This window comes from Danio rerio, chromosome 1, assembly GCF_052040795.2.
Source record: "Danio rerio strain M-AB ecotype USA chromosome 1, GRCz13ab, whole genome shotgun sequence".
In the NCBI taxonomy this organism is placed as follows: Eukaryota; Metazoa; Chordata; class Actinopteri; order Cypriniformes; family Danionidae; genus Danio; species Danio rerio.
The window spans coordinates 57,323,730-57,345,721 of NC_141021.1; the positions used below are offsets into that span (position 1 = coordinate 57,323,730).

Consider the following 21,992-nt stretch of genomic DNA (forward strand, 5'->3'; position numbering starts at 1 on the left):
GCATGCGCACACTGAAGCTAGCGGACATGTTGAGTAGATAACTGTTGACAAGGGCGCTTGGAGACGTTACCAAGGAAGTAGATGAGCGATTTCTTCCGGATTCGAGACGAAAGGAAAGCTTTTCCACGTGTGGCAAATAAGTAAGTAATAAAATGTACATGTATATCTCAAATATTGCGCTTTGAAAGCCAAATATAAACCCGCTATGGTGAAGAGCGCGTGCACGTAACGTTACTCGTGCATGTGTTAAGTTAACTTACATGTAAATGTGTGTTTCATCAACTCAGGTTGTTTGAACAGTATTGTTTTACTAAAATGTCAAATGAGACAAAGGCCAAAATATGTTTAAACATCAAGACAAATAAATCTATTCACCTATATTAGAACCAGACCTGTATATGTTTATTTACAGTTTGTTTAACGTTACCGAATACATTTTGGTGCGATAAACAAAAGCAAATAACCAAGATGTAATTCGGTGTAACGATGGTTTATATAGCCAAAAATAAACATTGGTTGTGTTTTAATACTATTTTAATGCTTTTGCGACACTAGGTTTAGCTAATTTTTCTACTTGACTGTTTTTAAACACTTAGAAATGTGATTAAATATCATATGATCACCACTTATGTTATTGTTTTAATACTAATCTAAAATCATATGCTGTTCGTTTTTACAAATAATATATCTGTTACAGTCAATAGATATTGACAATAAGTATCAATTGAACCCATAATTTGTCATTTTGTTTATATAAAGCTTATTTTAAATGATAAAAGAGTCTATTTACCTGCATTTGTTGTCCTTTTTTGTGTATAAAAGGTATTGTGAAATTAATTTGATAATAAATAATAAGTAGGAAATAAAACATACACATTTGACTGAAATAATTAGATAATTAAACCCGCTGCAGTGAACGTAATGTTACTTGTGCATGTGTTAAGTTACATGTAAATGTGTGTTTCATCAACTCAGGTTGTTTGAACATTATTGTTTTAATAAAATGTCAAATGAGACAAAAACCAAAATATGTTTAAACATTAAGAAAAATAAATGTATTCACCTTTATTAGAACCAGACCTGTATATGTTTATTTACAGTTTGTTTACCGAATACATTTTAGTATGATAAACAAAAGACAGTAACCAAAATGTAATTCGGTGTAACGATGGTTTATATAGCCAAAAATAAACATTGGTTGTGTTTTAATACTATTTTAATGCTTTTGCGACACTAGGTTTAGCTAATTTTTCTACTAGACTGTTTTTTTTATTTTTATTTTTTATTTGTTTTTTTGTTATTTATTTTTTTACTGTTGATGTTAGTTAATTACTGAAATGCTCTTGCCATGAAAATAGCCTTAGTAGCTGACATGACAACAAACAAACAAACAAATAAATAAATAAATAATGAACTAATGTAGTCTTCGTTGTATGAGCAATTCAATAAAATTAATCATTATTAGGTGCCTGAACACCTTTTAAAACCCTTATACAGTCACGTGCCTCGAAAAACATCAACTCAACATTGCGTATACTGGTTTTGTGACTATTGCGATTGATCACATAGCAATATCGATTCTATAACTATATTTTGCAGCCCTAATACAGATGCATATGTGTTTGTAAAAATAACAATAATGCAAAATGCTCATAAATCTGCTTATTTTGTAATCACTTGTTTATATATTGTAATGTATATAAGAAATCTTTTAGAAATAATAATGCTTCTGTGTGTTTTCCAGATGGTGAAGACTGATCTAGAATCAGAAATGAGTGAAGAAAACCAATGAAAGGGATGATAAAAGCAAAAAGGACAATGATAAGATTGTCAGATTGCTTTTGATTGACAGTTTAATTTCATTTAATTTAGAAAAACATGGCAGTCGGTAGGTTGACTAAAGAGAAGAAGAAGAAAATAAAGGTGAAGGAAGAAGAAGAAAACACAGATTCTGTCAAGTGTCATGATGTTTCCGTCCAGACTGCTATTAAACAGGAGCTGCTCGATGTAAACGATGGAGGGGAGAAAAAGAAGAAGAAGAAGAAGAAATTAAAACAAGAGTTGGATGCAAACAATTCTTCGGTGGAGAGTTGCGACGTATCTGTTCAGACAACTGTTAAAACAGAACAAATACACACGAATAATAGTGAAGCTCCTGAAAAGACAAAGAAGAAGAAAAAGAAGATAAAGGAGGAAGAACAGATCCAGGAGGAAGCTCATATAGTGTCCAAGAAGAAGAAAGTAAAAAAAGACGAGGCAGTAGAAGGTAGACTTATTGAGTTTCTGGTTATGATTTAATTGTTGAAGAGTTTATCACAGTATTTTATTACCTGGTGTAATGGTCAAAATAAACAAAAAATTGAAAAACAATTTGCAATTATAAATTACTGTACAGAACATTTTACATTGAAGTCTCAATAGAATTGTACTAACTCTTTAACATTGGTTAGTGCGTTAAAATCAGTAAGCAATAGCCACATTTTTACTATGCTAAATTTAGTTAATACCCTCTCAACAATTTTAAAATGATATAAAATAATAAAAACATTAAATATAGTTAATTCTATTTCATAAAAAAGTTATGTTGTTTGGTCTTAGTGCCTTATTGTGCATTAACTAAGAAGTAAACATCATCTAGGATTTTTTTATGTTTGTGAGTTTAAATTAACTAATGTTAACAAATGGGTACATTATTAACAAACAATCGTGCTGTAAATAGTCCATAGATATTAAGTCATCATTTCTTGAATCTTGTAGACTGTATAATTAGGAGGCAAACACCAAGAAATGCCATCAAGTGTGCTTTACTTTTGTATATCAACAACGTCAACAACACATCACATGGCTTAAATAGTTGTCGAGAACCAATGAATTGCCAGACCAACATCCAGATCATTACAAACGCACATTATCCCAATACACCACATAGACCAAATTAATATATGAAAATAGTAATGTTTATTTAAGGTTGATTTATACTTCTGCGTCAATTGCACGCGTATGGTCCGTTGCAGCCTTCGCGCGGTTGTATAGCCCTCACTGAGGCTGACACTGATGCGAACCTCTTAAAGAATCTAACTACACGTCGAATTAACACGTAGCGTAAGCTCTTTGATTGGTCGGTTTGGTAGATTTGACAAGTGTAGTCAGTGCTGAGAGCAAGTCGATGGAGTGAGTGTTTATAAGTGTTGAGCTCCAGGGGTCCGTTCTACGTACCTCGCTTAAATTATCTAAGATGATTTGGCAGATCCTGGATCTTTTAATCTTGATAACTGATCTTTGGCTAATTTGGTTTTTCAAACAAGTTGACGAATCAGATTAAAATGTCTGGAAGAATGAAACGATCCTGGATCATGTCAAATTGTTAATAACCAAATCCCACTAATTGAGTAATCCACGGACAAAGAACGGACCCCTGATGGAAACTTTTGTTTTGTGTGTAACTTATGATTAAAGTTGTTGCACGTCCTCGTTCCTGCCTCTAAATGAGCGAGTTTTAGCTACTTGTACATTTAAGGAAGCATTCAGATAAAACAAAACACCCGTGAAGAAAACTTGACACAGAGGAATATAAAAACCTGATGCCAGCTAGTGTTTCAGACGTGTTATTGCAGAGCAACACAAACAGCATGCAGAAGTATAAATGCATGACAATGAGCAAGGCATGCGCCCTGGGTCATGGAGATCGGTCAACGCAGAAGTATAAACCAGCCTTTACACATTTAGTTATGTGATGAACAATCACTAATACAACAATCTGAATATTCTTTTAAAAACACTAAAGTAATAAATAATTATTCACAGTATTTTGAAGTGGACTGTTGTGGATTTTTATTATCACTATATATTGAATTATTAAATATTCCCTTGTGAAAGGTATAAAGAAGAAGAAGAAGAAGAAAAAGGAGACCGAGGTTAAAGAAGAAGAGGCTGATTTAGGACCAGCTGTGGAGACGGTAAACGACAAAAAGAAGAAAAGGAAGAGAAAACTAGAGGAGGACATCAAAAAACAAGAACTAAGCGCAGAGGTGGAGAACGGAGTGATTAAGAAAAAGAAAAGGAAGAAAGATGTAGACGAATGCGTAGAGGTAGAGCAAAAGGTGAAAAAAAAGAAGAAGAAACAGTCAGCAGTAGAAGCAGCACCGGAAAACATCAGCTCTAATGAAAAGCCTGAGAAAAAAAGCAAGAAGAAGAAGAAGAAGAAACTAGAAAGTAAGAGTCTTCCTCACGCCAATGGAGATAACTCATCGGATAAAAAGATGAAGAAGAAACTAGAAAGTGAGAGTCTTCCTCACGCCAATGGAGAGAACTCATCGGATAAAAAGATGAAAAAAAAGAAGAAAAATAAAGGCAAGACCGAGGCTGATGATGATGTTGAGGAGCAACCGGAGAGGACAGACAACAATAACAAGAGCTCAGGGAAAAATACAAATAAAACTCTTAAAGCAGATCCTGAGGAATACTTCAGGAAAACCGCAAGCAGAGCGGTGAGTTTTATTCTGATGAAGAGAAACCGAGGCTTCTGATTGGCTCTTGAGAGTGTGACATCACTATGTTAATGTTTAATTTGAGTGTCAGCGTCGATATTTGAGTTCGTCACATTATTATAATCGTATTTTTAGATTTTATTAAACTTAAAATGAATTTTTAATAATATTTTCATGTGCATGTAGTTTCAGTCATTTTTAGTTCTGTATATTTCAATATTTTTAATTTTATACAGTGCAAAATCTGAGCGTTATTTAAACTATTTGGAATTATATAACAAGCTGCTGAACGTGATAAATATTCTTGTATATGGGGCGGGGGTGTAAATTTCATCTAAATACATTTCTTACAGTAAAACAATATTCAAAATGATGTATATTTTATATATTTTTTATCGTGACATTTAAGGTTATCAAAATGAATTAGCAGAAAATAGCGATTCTAAGCTTTAAAATGGTATCATATATACACTGTAAGAAATTGTATGATAAAAAGTCATTACAACAAATGCTTTTGTTACTTTAACTTAATTTAATAAGTTAATCAGTTAATTTTTATTAATTGTTTTTAGCTATACAGGGTGTACATAATATTTCTTCTAAAATTTAGATGACAAGAAAAGTTAAATTGATTTAAATATAAAACTTTTTAAGGCAGGAAGAGTATTTTTACAGGCTATTGGCGGCTGTTTTTGACCAGTTGGTGCAATCTTGTGATTGAACAATGCATAGGTTAGTGTAATTTTTTGTCAGCTTTGGGTTTAATTAAAGAATTAATAAACTATTACAGCTCATAGCAATGTTTTTTGCGTAATTCTTAGCCTGAAATAAGCAGGATAAAGTACATCTAGCCGGTGGTTTTTAGGTGATAAACCCTTCAGCTCCTGATACCTGTCTGGCTTTATTTTGCAATAACAACCACCTGGATGTACTTTAAAGTAACCTTATTATATAGTTTGACAATATTAACTAGTAGATTATATTTGATGTTAAAATGCATCGCATGTTTATTTTGCTGTGTTTTTTGTCTCTGTGTTCAGAATGATGTTGTGTTCCTTTCTGCCAAACCTGGCAACCAGGACGAGATTTCTATTGACCAGGTAAAGCACCAGATAAATGATAATTATTTTACGCAAACTACATTTACAAGACATGAAATGACAGGACTCTTTTACTTCACAGGCTCGTCGACTCGCTCTTCAGAAGGAAATAGACAAAGAGTCACAACCTAAGCCAGTGAGTCTACACATTTGCTTTGAGTATATTGTGGTCTTAAAGGGACAGTTCACCCAAAAATGAACATTTCCAGTTCATTTAGTCACCCTCAGGTCATTTAAAACATAGGTGACTTTTTTATTTCTTCAGTAGAACGTTTCTATTATGCAGAAATCACTTTTAGAAGGGGTTTAAACACAATAGTGTGTGTACTTCAATTGGTGAAAAAAAAATTAATTTCATTTTTTATAATTACACTTGATTAAAAGAGTTTGCAGAAACACTTTGATTGACATTCTCCCTGTGTCATGTGTCATCAGAGGGGGAAAGCCCCGCCCACTAGTGACTATTTCTCCCTTATTAGCATAGTCTTGTTTTTGAATCTGCCACAATGCTGACACGCAGGCATTTGTAGCTCCGCCCTCTTTTATAAAGAGCACAATCTCATTTGAATTTAAAGTGACAGTCACCAAAACACCACAATTAGGATCAAAGCCTAACTCCAAAGAGAGTTATAAACATTATTAGTGTGGTATTTTGAGCTGAGACACCAGAGATATACATCTTTAACAAAATGGCATAATAGGGTTTTTTTGGATTTGTTTGGCAGTTTGAAACCTCTCAGGAAAACCAACTTTTTGGGGGACTCTGTTTTGGGCTCTTTTGTTAAGGTTTATAATCTAATTAACACATCGTCACCTTGGAATTATAACATAATTATAACGACATAATAAACCTCTTTAACATTAGTAATAGGCTACAGAGTGTCTGATGTTGTTGGTTTGAGTCTCAGTTCTGACTTTCACTTTCAAACTTTTATTTTATCTGAGGTGAACTTTTGCTGTCAGTATCTTACTTTTGCTGTCAGTAGTATGACAATCAATGTCTAAAATTATATTCAAACTCACATTTGGAGCATGTAGCCCTGGATAAAGCACATAATCTATATCTGAGTTGATCATTGTCATGGTAGTTTATGCTGTTGTTCTGTCACTGTAAATGGAAAACATTTTTAAAACAGAAATTTTTTGCATCACCAATGGTTAGGACTAAAACTCCTTTTAACATGGAAAAGATGTTAGTTTAGTTGTAGTTTGCCACGTTGGTAGGCTCATTTTCCTTCTATTGTCTTGTTGTTAATTTGGACTTGTATGTATGTGTTTATTTTTTATGGTTCCACCCATGTTTCCAGCCAAAAATGCCAATAATTAATTGGAATATCGTAAATAAAGCAGCGTTTCCATCCAATGAGTGAAAGGGAGTAAAATAGTTACTTCCTGATAAACTGGTGCCAAATATCTAATACAATAATAGAAGGAAAATGAGTGACATTTAAACTACAAATCAGTCTACAATTTGCCACTGTGGGCCTTTGTCTGATATAATAAATGAGTTGCGCCTCAAGACGAGATGTAATGAACATGCTGTGGCTGTTGGAGGCATGAGAAGCAGCTTTGGCAGTGCAAACAGATGCTCAAGACTGTTCTGGAGGGAATAATAATATAATAATAATACTGAGCCACTGTGATGACAGACTTTAGCTGAGAGATTTTAGAAATAAACAAAACAATATTTTAAATGTGTTAAAACGAAATGCTGGTTTGTCACATTATACTGTCCATCGCACCAATTTTCATCACCACATGTTCTCTTTAAACCAAATTACATGACTTTTTTCATTCGCACACTGTAATTTATTCAGTAAATGTGTTTGCATTGTAGTTTATGAGCATTCTTTCTTATCAAATATAAAGTTTTTCCTACTCCCAGTTATGGCAACACATTGTTTTATGTGCATTATTTTTTTATTTAATCACATCTTGACATTTCCATCAATCATTTTTTAATGCGATAATCCGAAATGAGCATAACAATAGATGTATAGAAACACAGCTATTGACTAGTATTACACCAAAGACCACAAGTTCAGCTGAAAATCTTCTTTAATATTGATTCTACTCAACAAACAAAGTACATCATGTATAACCTGATTGTAAATAAATTAGCTGCAAATTGTCATTTTGGGCTGAACTATCCCTTTAATGTGAATGAATGAGTGTTAATCTGTTGTAATCGCTGTTTGAAGGCTTTTGGGCAGTGGGGAACGGCGAGCTTCGACAGCTCGGACAGACAAGCCAAGTTCCTGCGCTTGATGGGAGGCTTTAAGAAGAGCACTCAGACGGGGAACGAGTCCGCCGGCCGTCTCAACATGGCCATGGGCAAAGAAGGACAGCAGACGTTACAGCAAGGCCTTCTGGGAGAGTTTGAGCGCGCACAAAACCGCCACATGGACTTCAGGAATAAAGGAGCCGGGTTGGGCTTCAGTGCGCCGTCCAATAAGAAGTTTGCGATTGATACTAATGCACGAAACTCCATACGATTTGACGACTGAATAATAAATTATTCACAAACACACATTATTTTTAAGGACTCATTTAAAGGGACAGTTCACCTAAAATACAAATTCTGTCATCATTTGCTCGTCCTTTATTTGTTTCAAACCTTTGAGTTTCTTTCTTCCATTGAACACAAAAGAAGATATTTTGAAGAATGTTGGAATCTGTAACCATTGACTTCCATTTGTTTTTCCTACTATTAAAGTTAATGGTTACAGGTTTTCAGCTTTCTTCAAATGAATCAAAATGTTATGATCATGAATATGAACAACTTTTAGAGTGTTTTGTAGGAATATTCAGATTGTATTTGCTGTGGTGTTCATTATGCTTGGAGGTTAGGCATGAGCCGGTGTAAGATTCTGACAGTATGATAACCTTGGGTAAAAAATCACGGTTTCACAGTATCACGGTATTGTGGTCACTGCTTTAAAATGTATATTTTTTAAATGTCTGGGTAAAAAACTAAAACTTTTTCCCCATTTAAACACAATATGTTTTATTTCATGAACCATTTAAAATATTTTGGAGCAGTAGACATGTCAGACTGAATAATTCAATTGAATTATTGAATTCTGCTGACTTCATTAGTTTCAAAAACATTTTTTTTTTACCATTTAAAACGGCATCTTTGGATCTATATTCTGCTGGCGCTACTGTTTTCCTAAAAAAAAAAAAAAAAAAAAAAGTGAATAAAAAAATCATACACATACCATAGGAACGGTATTGCAGAAAATTTTGACAGTTTTAAAACCTTGACTTTTCCAAACAGTTATCATTCCATGCCTATTGGAGATTTAACTGGTTAATTAGCTTAATAGTTTAAACATGAATATTTTTGCATGTTAATCTGGTTCACTACACGCTGACATATTGATTTAAAATTTGTTGATAGATTGGTCGGTGCCAATAGCCTAGTGTTTAAGTGTGCCGACATCTAAGTTCAACTCCTGGCTTGAGGTCCTTTCTCTGCTTCCAATACTTTCCTGTCAGTAACCTCTACTGTTCTATCCAATTTAAAGGTGAAAAACCCTAAAAAATAGTTCTATAAAATTCGGTTATTGTTTATAGGGCTGTTGTACATGAACACTGTAATAAGGCTCCAATAGTAAACGAGTCAATTTAACTAAACCTGATGAATATTAGGTGATGTTAAGGCCAACGGTGGCTCAGTAATTAGCACTGTCACCTCACAGCGAGAAGGCCGCTGATTTAAGTCCCACTAGGCTATTGCTATGTGTCTTAAACTTAACTGTCCATAGTTTATGTGTGTGAATGAGAGTGTATGGATGTTTCCCAGTACTGGGTTGCAGCTGGAATGGCATAATGCCCTATAATGCATTAAAATCATATTCGTAATCTGACTACAAGTTGTAAACACTTGATTAAATGCAGTTAATTACTGAATTTAAAAAAATTTAACTATTAAATTTCACTTTTAATTGTTTAAAGTAATATTTATGTAATAACTGTAATAAATCTATATTTTTGTCATCATTGATTTTAATCCATTATGTAATAATCACTACTGAGAGTTCATCATGAAGTGTTACCTGTGGTGCTTTATAATGCTTTTACAATTGAAGCATTTGTTTATTCTGAACATGCATCAATACACTAAATATTTTTGGTTATTACTTCTGGTATAGTAACCCATTTATTTGTATTTAAGGTCAATATTGTGTTAATTCTGTATATCATGATAAAAGCTAGAAATATTGATACCATCATGAGCCTGTATTAAAAAGTCTTCTTTTGTGTTCAACAGAAGAAAGAAACCCATAAATGTTTATAACCACTTCAGAGAGAGTAAATAGCACATCTAGATTTTTGGGTGAACTGTCGCTTTAGGGGCACATCTGTTAAGCACCAAAAAGGACCAGCAAAGAATGACAAAAAGTTAATTTCAAGTAGATCCGTTTTCTTTTTATGCATAAATCAAATGGGTTTATGAAATACTGGTGTATATTTTTGAGGAATCTGAATCTGTGTCATTATTTGGGGTTTTGTTCCTCAGGGATGTACAGAAAATATCTGAAATGTTTCAATTATTCATGAATTTTCCAAATGAAACAAAAGAGGCTACAAAACTGAACAGGCTGAATAAAGACACTGAATTAAGAGTGTTTATGTGGGTCATACCTGGGATTGTACTAATTTAATGTTTTACTAGTCGAGATAATAATTGGGTCACACTTTAGAAAAAGGTTTTATTAATTAATGTATTTACTAACTTGTCAAGCATTTATTAATCATAATTCAACACTTAAGCCTCCTTTCCATCGCACACAACAAGTAACAGATTGAGAGTCATTCATTTCCAATGATTGTAGTCCGGGAGCTGTGTGAAGTTCCGGAAGTGCGATATGCACATTAATATAGCAGCATTTTTTAATGACACTGTATAACAATAATTATTATTTACAGTACTGTGACGGTTGGGTTTAGGGTGGGGGTAGGCCTTAAAAATAAAATTGATTGGGTAATTTAATTGATAACATACATTCATAATACTCGGTACAACTACCTTTTTACGTTACTGTGACGATTGGGTTTAGGATTGGGGTGAGGGTAGACGTTAATAAAATACAATAAATGGGAAATTTATTAAATAGTATTAATAATTCTTGTTAACTTCCGGTCGCAACCATTCTGATCATCCCAAGCCACCTTTCCACTGCACAAGACATTTGGACATGACTGTCGGAGTACGCCCCCTTGTGGCAGTCGCAGTGAATATTCAGTTTTGTCATGCACATTTATTCTGTGTTTTTACCATGGATAAATTAATGAATTCTAGAAATTAATGGGCCGCTAAAAACTTTTGGAGGAAATGTGGAGACAACATAAAAAATATTTTTTATTCATGAATGGAATTTTTTTTTTTATAAATATAAACTTTTTATAATTAAAAAAATAACCAAAAAAACTACTATTTCTCATCTCACGCCAACGGATCTGCTTGGACAACACTGGAATACATCACATCTAGTTGACCGGTCAAATACGGTCTAGTTACAGGAGTTCAAATATTTTAACGTATCCGCAGCTCAAATCGGATCCGAATTTTCCGCATACGGAGATGATCGAAACTCCACGCAGCTCCAGGACAACTCTCCATTAGAAATAAATGAATTCAGGTCTGTCGCTTGTCGTGTGCAATGGAAAAGAGGTATCAGTATGCAGAAAATTCTGATCCGACTTGAGCTGCGAATCCGTCAAAATTTTTAAACTCCTGCGACTAGACTGTATACGACCGGTCGACCGAATGTGATGTATTCCAGTGTTGTCCAAGCAGGTCCATGTGCACGCAAGATAAGAAATACAGTTTTTTTTTTCGATTATTTTTTTAATTTAAAAAAACATTTCTATTAATAATTGAGTAATAAAATATATTTTTTTTATGTTGTCTCCACATTCCTTCCAAAAGATGTAGCGGTCAATGAGCTTCTAGTATTCATTCATTCAATCATGGTGAACACACGAAAAATAAAGGCTCTTGCTTTTCCACTCCTTTATTATTTTGGACACAGTGAGACTCCATCTTCTCTCCCACGGTGCACGACAAAACTAAAAATTCTGTGCGGCTTCCACAAGGGGGTGTATTCAGACAGTCGTGTTCGAATATTGTGTGCAGCGGAAAGGCGGCTTTACCCGTGCAATATTAAAACCCAAATTAATTTGTTAACACAAGTTAAAGGGGACATATTTTGCAAAAATCACTTTATAAGTAACTTAAGCCGTTTCTATGGCAGCAGTGTTTGAATATAAGCAGCTTCTAATGATAAAAAGTGATTAATTTTATTATTTATAATCACTTGATGAAAACAGTCTGCAGAAACACTTTGATTGACATTTTCCCTTTGTATGGTGTCATCAGAGGGGGAAGCCCCGCCTACTAGTCACCATCTCTCCCTCATTAGCATAGGAAGTTAGTCTTGTTTTTGAATCTGCCACTATGCTGACACACAGGCATTTGTAGCTCCGCCCTGTTTTGAAAAGAGCACAGTCTCATTTGCATTTAAAGCGTCTCACCAAAACGTCACATCCTAAAAAAGTCAATTTCAAAGAGTTATACAACATTATTTGTGTGGTGTTTTGAGCTAAAAACCTCACTCTAGGGACAACAGTTACTTGTAAAATGGCCATAATAGGCCTCCTTTAAGAAAACACAAACAAAACTTGTGTTAATAAACACTTTATTTTTACTCTCGTAAACACATGACCTCTCAAAACAGTTACAGACACACGGACAGAATGAGGAAAAGATATCAACATAAGACATATTTCCAAAAGTTCTGAATAAAAGCAGCAAGAGGTAAACAAATTCATCTCTTAGTGACTATTTGTGCGGATCATGTGCTTTAAAGAGTTAGAAAACTGCGCCGCCAGATGTTATTGCTCTATACACTTCAAATCTTGCAACAAAAAATACACAAAAGTCTACCAGTTGGCTTTCCATAAGCTCTGTTTATGTACATCTGTATCAAATGCAGACTATAATACACGAGAGTAAACCTCATGAAAGCTTGCCAGTGTCATATCTCACTCACTTAAAAGATCATTTGCATATTTAATAATACTTTCAAGCACATTTTATAACCTAATTCTCCTGTAAATTAGTACTAGTGCTTAATGTATAAGCATGTAGTAGTACTTAAACTATACCATTCATCTGTAAGAATAATATATATATATGATTACAAAAGCAACCCTTTGTGATGCATTACAGTGCTGAGAATTTCAGGCTATATACTGAATATGCTTTACTGAAACCATCACAATGCAAACAATACCTCAAAGTGGCTTCATGCTAATCATTTTAGATCAGTGTGATGAAATGTGACCTATTGGCAAGCTTTTGAAAGGATTTACTCAAACTCAAAGCTCTTGAACGTTCCCTCAGGAGGTCTGTGTACATGTCATGAAATAGTTTCTGAGCTTGTAATGGCATTGAAAGTGTGTGATCTTACAGTCTCAGGTGTGTCAGAGCATCTGAATACTGCTTAGGTATGCAACTACATTCAGATCGTGGTCATGTGATGCTCTGACTGTGTGTAGTTTGCATTCACAGGGCAGTGTGGAATGTGACGGGAAGAGCCAGATTCACACCTTGAATTCCAGTGGGTGTGGTTAGGGACGTGTTTTTTTTAAGCTGCTATTCAAGTGGGTGTGGTCAGGGGAATGTCTTTTGAAGCTGTATATTCAAGTGGGTGTGGTCAGGGGCGTGTCTTTGAAGCTGTATATTCCAATGGACATATCTTTGAAGTTTTGTTGCAGTGGGTGTGGTCAGGGGCGTGTCTTTAAAGCTGCTCATTAAATTGGGTGTGGTCAGGGGCGTGTCATTTAAGATTTGTTTCAGTTGACATGTCTGAAGCTTTGCATTCTAGTGGGTGTGGTCAGGGGCGTGTCTTTAAAGCTGTTGCAGTGGGTGTGGCCAGGGACATGTTTTTGAAGCTGCACATTCCAGTGGGTGTGGTCAGGAGCGTGTCTATGAAGCAAGTCTGGTCAGGGGCGTGTCTTTAAAGCTGTTGCAGTGGGTGTGGCCAGGGACATGTTATTGAAGCTGCACATTTAAGTGGGTGTGGTCAGGGGCGTGTCATTTAAGTTTTGTTCCAGTTGGCATGTCTTTGAAGCGGTGCATTACAGTGGGTGTGGGCAGGGGAGTGTCTTTGAAGTTTTGCATTGCAATGGGTGTGGTCATGGGCATGTCTTTGAAGCTGCACATTTGAAGTGGGTGTGGTCAGGGGCGTGTCATTTAAGTTTTGTTCCAGTTGGCATGTCTTTGAAGCGGTGCATTACAGTTGGTGTGGCCAGGGGAGTGTCTTTGAAGTTTTGTATTGCAATGGGTGTGGTCATGGGCATGTCTTTGAAGCTGCACATTTGAAGTGGGTGTGGTCAGGGGCGTGTCATTTAAGTTTTGTTCCAATGGTCATGTCTTTGAAGCTGTTGCAGTGGGTGTGGTAAGCGGCGTGCCTAAAGTGTCTTTCCAGTGGGCATGTCTTTGAAGAGAGTTTAAAGATTTGGGTTGAAATGGGTGTGGTCAGGGGCATGTGTTTTGTAGCTGCGCGTACAAGTGGGTGTGGTCAGGGACGTGTCTGAAGTTTTGGGTTGCAGTGGGTGTGGCCAGGGTCATGTCTTTGAAGTTTTGTGTTCCAGTGTGTGGTCAGGGTGTCTTTGTAGCTGCATATTGAAGTGGGTGTGGTCAGGGGCGTGTATTTAAAGTTGTGCGTTCTAATGAGCGTGTCCTTGAAGCTGCGTGTTCCTGTGGGTGTGGAGAGGGGTGTGTCTTTAAAGCTGCGCATTGAAGTGGGTTTGGCCAGAGGCATGTCCTTGAAGCAGTGCGTTCCAATGGGTGTGGCCAATGACGTGTTGTGGATTTTAAAGGGCGTCTCTTTGAAGATTTATTTTCCAGTAGGTGTGGTCAAGGGCATGTTCTTCAAGTTTTGCATTAAAGTGGGTGTGGTCAGGGACGTGTTTTTGAAACTGTTCCAATAAGCGTGTCTTTGAAGTTGTGGGTGTGGCCAAGGACGTGTTTATAAAGTTGTATCTTCCAGTGGGTGTGGCCAGGGGCATGTCTTTGAAGCAGTGCATTCCAATAGACATTTCTTTGAAGCTTTATATTTGAATGGGCGTGTCTTTTAAGCTGTGTCCCTCCCAGTGGGTGTGGTCAGGGGAGTATCTATGAAGCTGTGCATTCCAATAGGCATGTCTTTAAGATTTATATTTAAATGGGCGAGTCTTTGAAGCTGTGTCCCCCAGTAGGTGTGGTCAGGGGCGTGTCTTTGAAGCCATGCATTCCAAAAGGCATGTCTTTGAAGCTTTACATTCCAATGGGCGTGTCTTTGAAGCTGTGTGTTCCAGTGGGTGTGGTCAGGGGCGTGGTCAGGCCTGCAGGTACTCCGGCTGTACCCGTGCAACTTTGCGAAACTCTTTGGAGTGTGTGCGAGGACACTGCATCTCACACCAGCTGACGGGCACCATCTGCGCGCCTGCAGGTACACATTTCAGAGCGTGTTAGTGGTACGAGCAAAAATTTCTATATATAGTCCTACTATTTCATGTGCATTAGCTTTGTTTGTGTGACATATTTTCTTATATAGGCATTGTTTAGGCAAACACTCAGTAATGCTTGTTTACAATTGAATAAGTGACTGATTTTAGTCTGGTCTTGAATCTTCAGATACTACAAATCATCTGATTGGTCAGAAAATCTGATGTGAAGCAAAAGTGCACTACCATCATTGATCCATATTGAGAAAAGTGATTAACTGCATGTTCTGAATGTATATTTTGTCTTTGTTTTGGAGCACACAGACTAACACACTGATGCTAACAAGCAAAAACCCTTTGATTCTGATTTCAGCTCTCTCACCGGCCTCGCTGTGAGCCACAACGACCCCCAGCTCGTTCTCCGCTGTGGTCAGCAGGTAATTCGACTGCACGTCACCCAAAGAGATCTGACAGCCGAGGTCAAGGGTCATGAACAACACAACAGAGTCTACAACAGCAGAAACAGCTCATACAGTGTAAAGGATACCACTTTTGCAAGGACAATGTCGCCGGGCCTGAAGCTTTTGTACGTCTCCACCTGAAAACAACAACACATTTTCAGAAACACAATACATCGCATTGCATAAGGGTCAAAATATTATAATTAGGATACATTTTTAGCATGACTTAAAGATAGAAGGTTCTATGTAAAAAATAGAGCATTACAGGTTTACATTTTTATAGTTTTAAAATATATTTTTAACAATTCTTTTCCATTATCCTTCAAACCACTGGATATTTAAAAATAACAATCAAACTGAATATTTTTCTAATATTTAAAACCCATATTTTTTTTCTTGTAAATTTAATGATGCAGACACCAGAATATGTTTAGTCTTTGACCCATATCTTTTTTTTTGACTACTCATATTGAGGAATACTTTATATTTAAATATAAATAAAAACATCTATATTTTCCATGAACTCACCTTATCCTTCTCTGTCGCTCTCACATCTTCTCTTCTACAGAATTTAAAACATTAGAGTTAAGCAGATCGGACTTTGTATATTTACAACAAGTTATTAAAGTCAAATTTCATATACAGTAATCCCTCACTGTAAGGCGGTTCACCTTTCGCGCCTTTTTTTTTATTCCTGCAATTTGACATGCTTTGTTTATAGTGAATTGTGCTCTGCCTCCTGATCAGCGCATTGTGTTATGGGTCCTGATTGGCTGTAGACCACTGTCAAATAAGCTCCTCGCTGTCTCGTCTCCTGTACAGTACAAAATGCACTCATTCATTCATTCACTCATTCATTAATTTTCAGCTGCTTTTCCGAGGCCGGGTTGCAGGGGCAGCAGTATTAGGGGAGAACCCCAGATCCAGCTCCTCTGAGGGGATTCCGAGAAGTTCCGATGCCAGCCGAGAGACATAGTCCCTCCAGCATGTCCTGGGTCTTCCCAGAAGTCTCCTCAGTGGGACATGCCTGGAACACCTCCCTAGGTAGGCATCCGAAACAGATGCCTGAGCCACCTCAGCTGACTTCTCTCAATGTGGAGGAGCAGCAGCTCTATTCCGAGATCCTCCTGGGTGTCAGAGCTCCTCACCATATCCATAAGAGTGCACCCTGCGAAGGAAACTCATTTCGGCCGCTTGTATCCGAGATCTTGTCCTTTTGGTCATGACCCAAAGTTCATGACCATGGGTGAAAGTAGGAACATAGATTGATCGGTTAATCTCCTCCATGAAATGCCACCTTATCGTGGTGGAGTGCTTGAGTGATCCTAAAAGCTATGTTGTCTGGGGCTAATGCTACTGGTAGGATCTCCCAAGGCAAAAAGGTCTTAAGTGACAGGTCAGACTAACTGCAATTCAAAAACCCATTATGAGTACAAAACATTAAGGACCGTGACGTCACCCGGTATGGCGCAGTCGGGACCCCAGCCTGGAGCAAGGCCTGGGGTTGGGGCTCGTATGCAAGTGCCTGATGGCAGGGTTTTTTCCCATGGGTTTTACCCTGAAGGAGCAATGTGGGACCATCCTCCTGCAGGCCCACCACATGCAGTGGGAGACTTAAGAGGCCGGTGCGTTGTGGAACGGGTGGTGGTAGAAGGTTAGGACCATGACAACCTGATCGTCAGGCACAGACACTGGCTCTTAGAATGCATTCAGCTTGCCAAATTTACATAAATCTTCGATCGCTAGCAGTGTGACTCAGAAGTGCTGTACTTCATGTTTGCAAGTTTTCTCCCCAACAAACCCAATAATGTCGACGAAACATTTACCCGTGTTAGCACACAAAAGGCAAAGGAAGATGCTAACCATCGCACAAAATGTAGAACATCTGTACGTGCTAAAGTATGGTAGAAGTTACGAGAATGTTTAAACAAGAAAGAAAAGTGTGAAAATATTAATGCCTATCTGGAAAAAGGAGTGTCGTGAGGGGTTTCACAGCCTTAAAACATCTAGAATAATTAATAATACAACAATAATACTACTTCTCGGATTTCATCTATTGCAGGTTATTTTTAGAGTGTAACTCCAGTGATTAACGAGGGATCACTGTATATTATAATAGCAGATTTACTGATATGCAAACGTCTGTACCTGATTGTGCCTCTGAACCTGTCCTTTAGCGGTGTCGACCCCACATATAAGATGTGCACTTTAGCAAACCTTGGGTTGATACTTGTCACCTGAAAAGGGTGAGGAAAAACATGCATATTCAATACACATTCAATACATAAATCACAGTCATAAATTACAGTTGAACAAAGTACAACACACATGCAGTTGAAACCTTAAAGGAACACTCCACTTTTATTGAAAAGGCTCATTTTATAGTTCTCCAAGAGTTTTACCATTTTTGAATCAATTCAGCCGATCTCCAGAACACGTTTAGTTTAGCTTAGCATAGATCATTAAATCCGATTAGTCCATTATAGGGTTGTAACGGTATGAATTTTTTACGGTATGATAATCGTCTAAAACAATACCACGGTTTGACAGTTTCGCGGTATACGGTATGTTACAAATGTTACAAAATAATAGAACAGTGAAGCAAATTTGACTTTTTCCAAATAATATATTTTCAGTTACTATAAACAACACCACTTACAATGAACAAATAAAAAATAAGAAAATAAGAAACAAAGTGTCAAAGTCCAAATAAAGTCCAAATAAACATGGTGCAAATCCTCAGTAAAAAATAGATATAAATATTTACTATACTATAAATAGTTACATAACGAAACTAGATTCAATATGGAACATCCTTAGGTTTTATGTGCCAGCATGGATATGGTTGTCTGTGGATATGGATTTGGATATGGTTGTCTGCAATGCAGATAAACAGCTGCATCTTCATTTGCGTCTTTTGAAAACAGCAAGAGCAGCAGTTTGTCTTTGCTGTGTCACTGTTTTGTCATGTTTCTGTGCTGCTATGCATGCAAAAGTACTTAGTATGAGAATTATTTCATGCAAAACTTTTTTTTTTTGCGTTTTATTTAGCCGCGCAGAAATGTATGCCTATCTCTCATTCCGTGTTGTTCAAAAAGCTCATTGTTGGTCCACAAACAAAAGCGAAACCTATGCTTATTGGTTGTGATATAGCGAGTTTGAACCAATCTGGGCATGGAGGAGGGACAATGCATCAATGTATCATGTCTGGTTTGTCCGGAGACACAGTGACGAGCGTTTCTTTGTTAAATCAGCGTTGTCAAATTTTGATGACGTAACCGCACTGATTCCGGAGCCTCTGAAAGTCCGCGAATGTTATGTGATACAGCACTGTATCAGAAAGCTGAGATTATCTTCTTTATGCCAATCTTTGAATTGTATGAATCGGATCAGCGGATCAAAAGTTATTAAACATTTAAGAGCAATACTTATTTTTAGCCGCAGGCGGCTGTCTTGGTCTTTAAGGGTTAAAACCGTTGATATGCAATTGTTCATGGTATGATAATCGTGCACGTTCAAATCGTGGTAGACCGTCATACCGGTATATTGTTACAACCCTAGTCCATTAGCATCTCATGCAAAATTGAGTAAGGAGTTTTGATCATTTACCTATTTAAAGCTTGACCCTTTTATAACTGCATCATGTACTAAGACCAACGAAAAATTAAAAGTTGCTATTTTCTAGACCAATTTGGTTATAGGAACTATACTCTCATACTGGCATTATAAACAAAGAAATTTGCTGCTGTACCAATGGGTGAAGCAGGACCAATGATGATGAAAAACAACACCAGCAGGGTAACAGCGATGCATAATATCATTGTTTCTGCTGTATCCATGGTGCAGCAAAGTTTCTTGATTATTACACCGGAATGAGTGTATAGTTCCTATAACCAAATCAGCCTAAAAAAAGAGCAACATTTCATTTTCTGTGAGTCTTAGTACTTGATGTAACGACAGAAAACTCAAGCTTTAAATTGGAATATCATATAAATGTTTAAATAATGTTTGCAGCAACATGCTAATGGCCTAATCCAATTTAATGACTTATGCTAAGCTAAGCTAAAAGAGCTCCAGCCAGACCTGAAGATCAGCTGAATGGATTCAAAAATGGTCAAACTCACTTGTTTAACTTCAGGAGAGCTGTAAAATGAGCTTATAGCACAAAAACTGTGTTTCTTCAACTTTCGTAATAATCTGTAAATGGCTAACAAGGAAACATGTGACAGATTAAGATATATCAAAACCGATATACCTTACAGGTGACGATCGCACCGACGTCAGGCAAAAGTTGCGCTTCTGTCTCTCTAACAACGGAAATCACCGGCAACTAGAAATCAAGTTGAGGGGTAAATTAAGTACTCGGTTATGAAGAAACATGGACTTCTAAGCTGAAATTTAATCTGCATGAGAGCAGCAGAGGTGAACTGACCTCCTCTCCCTCATTCTTCCTCAGCACGTATCCTGCTAGTGAAGCGAAGATGTAGCCGTGCCGAAGATACGTGCCTGTACCAGGAATACAGTCCTCTGTGCTGCAAAGCCTTTCGCCTGCAGGACACACACACACACACACACACACACACACACACACACACACACACACACACGTGAGGCATGCTACAGAAAAATGCATAAATCATGTACAGTACCGCTGTCATAATAGAGAGTCTATACGCCATGACGAACACAAACACATCCACAGTTTGGCCTCAAGCTGACATGTTAAAATTAGTGTATTAACTGGATAATAATTGTAATAAACTTATAACATAGTGACTTTATGATTAGGACATGAGATTTGGTCTGTTTACTATGAACGCTTATTTCGGCCAAGAAATAAAAGTATGATAAAGGTACAGTTATGTGAAATATTTATTATTTCTCTAATATTTCCCAGACCATGTTTAATAGACCAAAGGCATTTTCAAAGTATTTCCTTTAATGTTTTCTTCAGTAGTATTTTTATGTGCGTGTGTTAAACATGTATATATTATGTACATGTGAAACATAAAAAACAGTTTTGTAAAGATAGATATTTAAATTTATATACAATTTGTAACACACACACACTTAATGTCAATATATGTCAAATATTATAAATATTTTAAATAATAAATGAAAAATAAAATAATAAATATAATAAAATAGGATAATAAAACAATAATAAATAAATTAATTACAGCAAAATAGTCCATTAACAAAAACAAGCAGGTTTACATTTCAACTAAAACAAAACCTCTTACACACAAGCTCTGGCTAAGTGTATATAAAAGTGTATATACATTTACACTAGTGCGTATCTAGCTAGTAAGTGATTACGAGACTTTCCACTCCCGACTAAACGAAGAGTCGCAATTATATTCAGCTACAAATGCAGTCCACAAATAAACATCATAAATCTGGATTTCATTAAGCAAATCAAGCCTAAAGTGATGAGAGCAGCTCGCGTCAGCGGATCGTGTAGAGGCAGAAGAGCGAGTGTTTGAGGGCAGGTATGCATGACAGCCCCGGGCGGTGGGCAGGGCTCGCCAAACGAGTCTTTAAACCCCACAAACTCATCCACAAACGCGATTATTTACAGTGTGCTTGCAATCAGCTAAAATAGCATCTTTATTGGCATATGTTGACTGAAGTCGAAGACATGAGACTTGTTTACAGCGTCATAACAGTCGCGCGTGCTGACGATTCAGCCCTACAGCAGTAAGTTACACGTGAACGCTTCGAGACGCAAAACTATCCTCAACTTACATCAAAGCTCATATAATGTCACTATATGCATAAAGGATCAACACATAGCCAAGATATGTCAGCAATAAGACGCCAAACATAAAAGTAATCCCCCAAAAAACATGTGAATAACAGCGACCCACCTGGAACACACAGCTTCATGGGCGACATGTTTTCAAGAAGCGAGATGAGCCTTGTGATTGGATATTAGTCTGACAGGAGCTCGCGCTCTGATTGGTCAGTTCAGCATGTGTGGGTTAAGCAAACCGCCATATTTGTTGTGGCAGTATATTTTTAGTTTTTTTATTAACGTTAGATACATAAAACATGAATACAAATGAAACAATTATACAAATGAGTACATATTTGTGGTACACATTAGTTTCTAATACATAGATGGAACAAAAGATCACGAAAGAGTATTGTGGCAGTAAATGTAAACGTTTTGAGAGAATATACACTGACTGGCCACTTTATTAGGTATACCTTCCTAGTACAGGGTTGGACCCCCTTTTGCCTTCAGAACTGCCTTAATCCTTCCTGGCAGAGACTCAACAAGGTACTGGAAATATTCTTCAGAGATTTTGCTCCATTTTGACATGGAAGCATCCTGCAGTTGCTGCAGATTTGTCGGCTGCACATCCATGATGCGAATCTCCCTTTCCACCACACCCCAAAGGTGCTCTATTGGATTGAGTTATGGTGACCGTGGAGGC

The 21,992-nt window shown here is 36.8% G+C and overlaps 2 protein-coding genes across 4 annotated transcripts; one reads left to right on the forward strand and one right to left on the reverse strand.

Moving 5' to 3' along the window:
- Window positions 1–83: 83 nt before the first annotated feature.
- knop1 (lysine-rich nucleolar protein 1) lies at window positions 84–16,072 on the forward strand. 3 transcript variants are annotated; one of them, XR_015477144.1, is made up of 7 exons: window positions 84–140; window positions 1,745–2,266; window positions 3,877–4,278; window positions 4,341–4,487; window positions 5,528–5,587; window positions 5,670–5,723; window positions 15,462–16,072. XR_015477144.1 is itself a non-coding variant. In XM_087238136.1 (6 exons), exons 2-6 carry the CDS (start codon window positions 1,879–1,881, stop codon window positions 8,092–8,094), a joined length of 1,419 nt encoding a protein of 472 aa, XP_087094262.1. In that variant the 5' UTR covers window positions 84–140; window positions 1,745–1,878; the 3' UTR covers window positions 8,095–10,216. The 3 variants fall into 3 exon arrangements, 1 of the variants encoding a protein (XP_087094262.1); XR_015477143.1 differs by lacking the exon at window positions 15,462–16,072 and adding an exon at window positions 7,789–10,216; XM_087238136.1 differs by lacking the exon at window positions 15,462–16,072 and adding an exon at window positions 7,789–10,216 and having other exon boundaries at window positions 3,877–4,487.
- On the reverse strand, window positions 14,967–21,460 carry exosc1 (exosome component 1). Its single transcript, NM_001145567.1, is given in 8 exon segments — window positions 14,967–15,087; window positions 15,471–15,555; window positions 15,636–15,686; window positions 16,078–16,111; window positions 17,698–17,786; window positions 19,805–19,879; window positions 19,982–20,097; window positions 21,420–21,460. Coding segments are annotated over 8 exon segments (585 nt in total). The 5' UTR covers window positions 21,448–21,460; the 3' UTR covers window positions 14,967–14,980.
- Between the last annotated feature and the right edge of the window lie 532 nt (window positions 21,461–21,992).